The sequence below is a fragment of the Hippocampus comes genome, unplaced genomic scaffold (genome assembly GCF_001891065.2).
Source record: "Hippocampus comes isolate QL1 unplaced genomic scaffold, H_comes_QL1_v1.1 scaffold167, whole genome shotgun sequence".
Lineage (NCBI taxonomy): Eukaryota > Metazoa > Chordata > Actinopteri > Syngnathiformes > Syngnathidae > Hippocampus > Hippocampus comes.
The window spans coordinates 795,306-804,454 of record NW_017805502.1 but is presented as its reverse complement, the minus strand read 5'-3'; the positions used below and the strand labels follow the sequence as shown (position 1 = coordinate 804,454).

General features: G+C 41.7%; 1 protein-coding gene across 3 annotated transcripts in view; it reads left to right on the top strand.

Annotated features, from left to right (window-relative positions):
• Positions 1-4,850: 4,850 nt before the first annotated feature.
• Positions 4,851-9,149, top strand: part of nup210 (nucleoporin 210) — a 34,076-nt gene continuing 29,777 nt past the window's right edge. For all 3 annotated transcript variants that reach the window (XM_019877274.1, XM_019877271.1, XM_019877269.1), the window contains exons 1-4: positions 4,851-5,228; positions 6,681-6,820; positions 7,181-7,312; positions 8,238-8,334. In XM_019877274.1, coding sequence (XP_019732833.1) covers positions 5,080-5,228; positions 6,681-6,820; positions 7,181-7,312; positions 8,238-8,334 — 518 coding nt within the window. In that variant the 5' untranslated portion in view covers positions 4,851-5,079. The remainder of the gene's footprint in view (positions 5,229-6,680; positions 6,821-7,180; positions 7,313-8,237; positions 8,335-9,149) is intronic.

Genomic DNA, 9,149 nt, shown 5'->3' with positions numbered 1-9,149 from the left:
TGTGTGTGTGTGTGGGTGTGTGGGTGTGTGTGTGTGTGTGTGTGAGAGAGAGAGAGAGAAAGAGCCTTCCTGCTCCTTCCTGGGTATATGAAGCATTTGAATGTTTGTGTCCTAAACCTGCGCCACCTCCCTGATCGTTGCTGGGACAGAGCGGCAGTTCAGTGGATCTTTTTGTACAGTATGTATACTATAGCGTGATGAAAAAGAAACAAAGTACATTTTAAGTTAAAAGACACAAGAGCTGTGTACACTTGTGGCTGGCCACCTGATTCTCCCACTGGCAGCTTCCCGTTTAACAAACCTTATCACCGTATCTCCAGTACAGTATTTAATTCCCGCGATTTGTCTTTAAAGATCCTCTCCTTCCAATTTGCACCCTTTGACTATTTAGTCAGATGAGAGCCAGACATGAGTCTGACCCCACAGTATCTCCGGTTGTTCACGTGCTAAATATTTCATTTTCTGATGTTTTCTCAGCATAGCAACACTTGACCTTCTCCTCACCCCATTGGTGATGTGACGAAGATGAAGTACTGTACTGTCACTTTCTTCTGCCTTTCCCTCTGTGCCCTGCTCTTATAAGCACCAGCCTTGAACAAAAAGTAGCAAAAATAAAACGTCATCTTGCATGTGAAGTCACCCATGAAGCAGTAAAGCATATCATCAATAAACAAACAATGTGGTAAATGAAGCATACCAGGCTGTCCAACAAGCTGTGCGTATGTCACTAATATCTGTGTCCACACCACAAAGCTCAGAACACTTGATGAGCTGCAAACTATGCATGTGTTGCCGTGTGTGCTGTGTCATGTTTTCTAATTGCACTCCAATTCTCCTTTCTTCTTTTTCATCCAAACCCCTTCCGTGTTTTTCTTGTGTAAGAAATGTGCAGAAGTGAATTTGGGCTTTAAGTCTTACCTTTGTCAAATATACTTACTCTGACTCATGACACCCAACCATAATGTAATGCGCCTGGTTTGTACCGCACAGACCATTTACATCTCTTCACTTTCTGCAACTTGCTCCATTAAAGTCAGGGAAATCAAGTCCACGGTGCAGAATTTCCACACCAAGTCGATTCAAACTCTGTCGAGTAAGAAAAGGTTTTCTTAGGTGCCCCTTCACCATGATAGACCGTTGTAGAATCTGCATCACTGTGGACACATCTGTCGTTCTCTCTTCCTTTCCATTCTTCCCTCACTCATGAACAAGACCCCAAATAATGAAAATTTTCCCCTTGAAGAAGGATCTCATCCCTGACCCATGTAGGCGCTCCACCCTTTTCTGACTCAGGACTGTGGTCTTCGCTTTGGAGGTGCTGATTCTCATTCCAGCTGCATCAATCTCAGCTTTCTTCATGGTCCCATGGAGCCAACAGAATCACATTACCTACAAAAATTCAGAGGCACAATCCATGGGCCATAAAACAAGACCCCTTCAACAACAACAGTTTTGCCTCCTAATTCTGTTCATGAAGGTTATGAAGACTATCTCCTGGTCTTCTCCACCATACTCCCAGAGCACCACCCACAGGAGTCCCCCAAGGTACACAGTCGAATACCTTGTGAAGTCCACTACCAGAAGAATATTTAATGGATTCCAGGAAGATCGAGACATGGGACATGGAGACCTTTTCTGACAGATCCAGAAGACCTAATCCTGGGGTTGGGAACTCTGGACTGTGGCTCCAAGGTCTTAAATGGTTTCAACTGGTAAGTGTGCAAGTTAGGAAGATACAGAGCCAGGAGCAAGGTCACAGCGACGCAACAGCCTAGCTCAAGTTATGTGTCAAACGGGCCTCATCTAACAGTTGTGCAACAAAAATGTAAATTTAGGCTAACATCATTTTTTCCGGACCAGTTTCATTCGAACAATAATTCTGTTGCACCACAATTTAAAAAAACAAACGCTGATTTTTATTTCTTCATTTTCAGTCCTGATCCATTTTTATCTTTTATCACCTTTGTCTGATCTGAGTTATATCAGTGACTATTGTGTGTTTGTCTTTCGTTAGGAGAGGGTTACAAACCGTTTTTATGCACATGTATACAGTACTTGGATTTGTTCTGGTTTACAAGTCTGAGAGATTTTGTACTCTCCCATCACATCTGAAGAAAATGACTTCCATGCTGGCAATTGCCACTGACGCACATGCCTATTACCAGATGTTGGCTTTAGTGTGTGCGTGCATGTGTGTGTGTGTGTGTGTGTGTGTGTGTGTGTGTGTGTGTGTGTGTGTGTGTGTGTGTGTGTGTGTGTTTGTGTTTGTGTAGACACATCTGTGTGGCTCAAAAACATTCGGGTTTCCAAATAACACCCGAGGTGACCTTCGTTTTTTGGTAAAGTGGGATTTGGGGTGATTTTTGGAGGACATTAAAACATGCAAACATTCTAACAATCACTGTGAAACGTCAAGAAAAAAAACACTCTGAAACATCACCTAAACTTTGATCTTCCTGTGATTAACGAGGACCTCACGTTGCAATCACACCGAGGATGCATCATCATATTGCCTCGTCCGTCACGTTTACAGGGAAGACATTTGAAATGTAGACAACAAAAGGTGCATTACATTGACGAGCGAAACCTGTTCTTTTGCGGGGTCGCACCTGTTTGTTTTGCAAGAATTATATGAGTTGAGACTTCTCTTTGCCTTGTTTCATTACTCTCTTCATTTTTGCGTTGCCCCAAAAAAACTCCCGTGGTGGGTAAAAAGTAATAACAGTGGTGGCAAGTAACTACTTCAGCAAATCTTTTAGGCATCTATACTTACAGGTATCTGTAATTTCTACTCATTACTTGGTCAAGACAGGCTTGTTATATTTTTAACTTCCACAGATGACAACACCATGTACAAAAAAATAAATGTAAATAAAGAGAGTTAATGTAAACCTCGGTTGCGAGCTTGATTGAGACCGAAGAACTATGGTGGGGGGAAAAGAGACGGTAGTGACAATAAAGAACGTGAACAAGGAGAATTAATGATGATTTGGAGATGCAAGATATTTCCCATCCAATGCTTTACCCGAGAGAATCACTTGATTTGTTGTAAAGCGTTCTCTTGAGCCAGCTGAAAAAAAAGACCAACTTCTAACCAAATAAAATTCTCAGTCTGGATGGATGGATTGGTTATCTGAGAAAACACAAACATTAAAAAAAAATTGTGTTTTTCTTCTCAGCACAAGCACTATGCAAGACATTAAAAGGAAAACAATTTTGTTTGCAGAGTATTTTTTGTTTTGCCATGTCATTAAAACAACAAATACTGCACAAACAGTACAACAAAAAAAATCACGTATAATTTGCATTTCTGTACTTAAGTATGTTTCAATTTGTACTTTTATCTTCAGTTTGTACTTTTATCTTCTACTGAAGATGTGAAATTAGCACTTCTCCTTAACCAGAGTACTTTTTTTACTCATTCAGCTACAAATTGTGAGCATTTTTTCCATCCCTACTAAGAATCAGAACTCACAGGATTTTAAGATGTTGACCAAATTAATCCATCTTACACCCAGTACTGCATTCATGAAAAAGAAGGCTGAATGCTACAACACATCAATGCAGAATGCATGACCCTCTCCCCAGGACTGCACGCACACTCAGTCTGTGTGGAAGGAAGCATCACGTTTGAGCTGTCTTACACAATGGTGCAACAACAAAACAAAACAAAAAAAATAATTCTAAGAAGTGAACAGAGCTAGGCATCGCTTGAAGATGTGTGTATTGACGTCCCATCAACCTGCAAGGTATGTTTTTGGAATGTGGGAGGAAACTGGAGTACCCGAATAAAACCCATGCAGGCACTGGGAGAACATGCAAACTCCACACAGAAAGGCCGGAGCCAGAATCGAGCCCTGCACCTCTGCACTGTGGCCGACGCACTAACCACTGGACTTCCGTGCCGCCATAAAGGTTCAATGCCATACTTTTAAAAAAATCCTTTTATTGGGTTTGTAAGGTGAAAAATGCCCAGGATCCCCATTGCATGCTCTACTATTCTCTGTAAATTGAAAATGTAAGACAGCTTTGTTCTTTTTGGTCGTACACTATATTTGTGCATCTTGTGTTGGCTGAGAGTTCCGAACAAAGTCATGTTTTGACCTTTCGGTGTCAGCCTTGACAGTCATTGTGAAGCAGCAGAATTCGCCAGGCATTGGAAGGTTCGCCCACCTGAACTGGGTTTAGACGGTCTTGAGACAGTCGACATTGACTGGTCATGATAGCGTTGTCCAAATGTGTTGGTGATGCATTGCAGTTAAATATTACTTTTAGAGTAGGCCTACTTTGGGCTGATGGGGATAGTTGGGTAATGCGTGTTAAGAAACTATCCTCCACAAAATGTGTTGAAATGCTTGGGGGTCTCCCAAAATAAATGGACGCCATTCATTCCTCCACTCCTTGGATGTTGGCAGGTGATGCAAAGTTAAACCTTTGCTCAACACAGAGCTGAGTTGTTGCTCAGCCACTTTTTCTGAGATGACTAGGCATGTAGCATTGCAACCACAAAGTGGGTAATTGGGCATGTAACTGAATAATGAGTTGTGTGTCTTCTGCGTTCAGAATGACATCAATATCTGATGGAGTCGTTTTGTACTTTTGTGCATTTTAATGCATGCAATCAACAAACAGCAGATATGTCAAACTGAAACCAGGTCACCGACTCATTTTGACCTATGTTAGGGATTTTGACGGAACGTGACCTTTAAAAAAAGTTCCATGATACTGCACTCTTGAGGAATTGCACCAGATAGGAAATGCTGCTTGACAAAATCAAGGTATTACAATGACAGACGCAGCGCAAACGTCAGTGTACCTTTAAGAAAACGCGTCATTCTTCTTGGTGAGGGACGTTTCCGCACTATCCGCATGCTCTCAAGTCCAATAGTTGCAAATGGCGGGTTCTCGGCTTCTGTTAGCTTCGGTTCCGGTGCACTTTTTTTGAGTTGACCAGTACGCTTCTTCCCATGACGGAAATAGACAACCACGACACCGTACAACATTTTCATGAGGCGAAACAAGTTTGTTGTCGTTTCTGTTCATTGTAGTTTCGCGACCAACAAGTCACATTGAACGGAAATGCAGTCGGCGGTTCTTTTGCTGTCATTAATAGGCGTCTTTCAAAACTGTGGCTGCTCCAAGCTTAATATGCCCAAAGTGCTCCTGCCCCTTGCCAGAAGTACACGAATTAACTTCACACTGGAAACCACTGAGGGCTGCTACAGATGGTGAGTGCAGAGAAAAAGGTAGTCAAAAGGTGTCATATTGCATCCCCCTGCACGTGGACACAGCATCTGTGAGAGTGATTTTGAGGGAGACAGTTGTGTGACCGAAATAGCCCGAAAAATATCTCTCGCTAGCACAACTCTCTTTGTGCTTCTGAACTTTAGTTCTGTCGCTTTTGTTCGTGTACATTTGAGCTCTATACGAGCAACAACTACCTCCTTCCAGGGAGTAACCTTGCGAAAAAGTACACGAATGGTGAGGACTCTCATCCATTCATAATAGCCTTAGATTAGTCTCTTAGAGAAGAAATTACAAACACTGGAAATTTAAGGCTTGAAAGAAGGAAAAGAAGGAAACAGTTGTTTTTTTGGGGGTTTTTTTTTGGCCATATCTCAGAAGCTGCTGTCCTGGAAGCAGAAATGTCAAACCTCAAGACCAGGAGTGTCAAACTCATTTCACATGGTGGGCCACATACGGCCTCGGTAGATGTCAAGTGGGCCGGACCATTAAAATGATACCATACTTTGCTATAAATAACCAAAACAATGTCTTTCCTTTGTTTTGGTATAAAGAAGCACAAGAACATTAGGAAAATGTTGAAATTTAATGAACATATCTTTTACAAAATATTTCATGAAGCACCTTACATTTCCTTCGACAAATGTGCAATTTACTTTTATCATTCACATATATGCATTGCAAATAATCCCACTGATTTTACAAACATTAACAAGTAATTGGTATTGAAAAATATAGTAATGCACTTTAAGATTAAACGAGATTCATCAAGAAAGGAAGTTTTAAACCATTTACACGTGCATATAAAATCTAAATGTAATCTTACAAACTAAGGAGAGTGCTATTGATAGCGTCTGCTGTCATGGGTCTGCAACAGTGACGGACTGAGGCTGCTGTTGTCTTCTTCTCTGATCAAAACAGTGTCCCCTTGCGGATACTCAATGAATTGCACCTTATTAAAAATATTAATTCTGTCTTTAATGCATTTTTTTCACTTTTAAATTATCCTGCGGGCCTAATTGAACCTCCTTGCGGGCCGGTTCCGGCCCGCGGGCCGTATGTTTGACACCATGCTTTACATAATCATCTCGCGGGCCGGATTAAACTCCTTTGCGGGCCGGATCCGGCCCGCGGGCCGTATGTTTGACACCCCTGCTCAAGACTATGAAACAGAGAAAATGAAACACAGTAGTGATTGAGCGCTATTGCAGCGTTCAGTGTCTTTTGGGAAAGGTTTTCACTGTAAATTTCCTCCTGAATGTTTGAAATGTTTTTCTGAAGGATGATCAGGTGATCAGGTGATATTACATATTTTAATGAACAGTTCAGTATTCATTCTGCCTTTTGCATTTTAAAAGTTAATTTATTGTGGGGATGGGGGCTTGGAACGCATCACCCGCAAAAAGTGAGGGAATCCTGTACTCATATTTTTCCAGGACATCAACTCGACCAGAAGTTGCAAGTGTCCAGCCCATTGACGAAGAGACGGGCCAAGGCTGCTCCAGGAAAGCGGTTCTTCAAGCTCTTTCCACGCAGCCCTCCAGATTGACCAGCATCATTCTGGCTGAAGATGTTGGTAAGTATCAATTGAAAACTCCACTGTGCTGTACTTAGTGGAGAAAATCTGCACAATCATCAAATCATTCTAATATTGCACAACCTTTCCTTCCCTGTTTATGTACTTTTTTTTTTTTTTTAAAGCCACAAAAGTCATTATGCTGTGATGGCATCTTGAAATGTGCATTGCGAATAAAAACGGCTAATCTTTTTTTCCGAAACATGCTTCTCCTGCCCTTGATCAAATCAAAGCGACAGTATATAATACACTACATGATGCAAGCACATTTCAATGCTTTTCATCAGCTCAAACCCATTTGCGCTGATCTAGTTGTGACACCCATTGTGTGTAAAGTGGGTTGGCCTCTTTCATTCACAGTGACAGGACAGATACTGCGCTGCGATGCAATCGTCGACGTGATCTATGATGTCACCATTGTGTCCACCACCAGAGAACTACACCTGGAGGATTCCCCCCTTGCACTCGAAATTCATGCGCTGGACTCTGAAGGTGCCCATGAGATAAGCTTCCTCTCATAAAAGCCTGCTGCTGCTCTGCTAAGTTCTGCCTTCGCCAAGCTAATTGACACGCTCACGCTAGTCTTGATCAATGTAAAGTATTTATCTACCGTTTGCATCTCTGTGTTATCATCACACTCATATGTTGCTGCTGTAAAGATTAACCAATTTTAATATCTTGATCAATTAAAATGTTGGATCCCCTCGGGCTGTGCCGATGACCTGGTCGTGTTTGCTTTTGTCCCTGAGTTGTGTTAAAGTCAAAGTCATGTCACTAAATGAACTGTGGCTGCAGTCTGATGTTTTCTGTTCCAGGCTCTAGGGCAGTGTGGTCACCAATATGGTGCCACCGTGCACGATGGACCACATGAGTAGCCCGCTGGTCTGTTGTGAAAATATAAACACACTTGCAGAAATTTATAGAAATGAAGTGTTTCCTGCCTTGATAAATCATGGTTGATAATTTGGCTGCTGAGCGAAATTATTAACACGTCTTCACGTAGATGAATAAAATTATAGCTTAATTTGATCAAATTTGTTGTGTCAGAGGTGTTTCAAACTCGTAACACTTTGCATAATATCAATACCCCAGAAGTTGCTCTCAGTTTCAAAACAGTTGGTGACCTCTGTTGTACGGTATCAGGTTTTATGCTTTGATTCATTGACTTTGGCCTTTACAGTCATTATTTGAAGTAGCGTATCAAAGAATGTGGAGGATTCTGTAATCAAATGCTTATTAATTTCATACTGGCCAATTCAGCTGTCAGATGGGTGCGCTCAACATCCGTCATGTCCCGCCGGATATGCAAATACCCTCAATTCCACCTGTTTCATACCCACTTGCTTCTTCTTCACTCACTTGTTTGAGTATAAGTAGAAGTCGAGCATGACTCTTGTGCTTTTCATTTTTCTTACAGGAAACACCTTCAGCACTCTTGCAGGTCTGGTCTTTGACTGGAGTATCGTGAAAGATGTGGATGTGAACGGATTCTCCGATTCTTATGATTCATTACGGTAAGTCTTCCCTTATCTCCATTATTTAGCAGCAATGAAATTACACACTTGATTTATAATTATGAGTAAGATGGCAAATAAATACAGTGGTGCCTTGAGATACAAGGATTTACTGTATGAATTTTTGAGGTTTGTGTCATCACCCGACCAGTTTTTGTTTTAATCAGAGATGAAAGTCCTCCGGATTTTCCCGGAATTACGGGTTTTTCAAATCTTTATGAAAATTTCTCCGGAGAATTGAGGAAAATTTGCATAAAATTAATCCGGATATCAGTTGACAACATTGAACGAAGACGCGTTTGAGTTCGTTGTATTGCTTTCATGAGCGTAGCCATATTGAGGCACTAACACTAGTAACAGTAAAGAGATTTTTGTTTGTGTAATAACGACAGAAGACATGATGGCGTTTGACTAATGGTTCAGTAGAACGAATGGCAACTCGCAACAACAGTAGCAAGCGTCATTTTGCCTCTTGGGTTACACCATCTCAACTACAACGTGGGGGATAGTCCCCAAACAATTTTCGTCTCTTTATAAACACACCCGCTAAACCCCAGTGGAACGAATAAAAGACGCCGTCAACAAGACAGTTGTCGTAAAATATATATTTGGCCAAAAAGGGAAAAACACAGATTGGCAGAAAATCGTGTCCGTCCGACATAGTGTCGTCTCGGCTAACTTAGCTTAGCTGTTGTCGTCTGTGACGTCATTTGCGTTGGCGCTGATTGGTTGAAATCAAAAGACGCGCTTGCATACATGTTCGCGCTGAAGCACGCACTGCAGAGAGCAGCGGACTATCTACTGCTGAGGCTCGC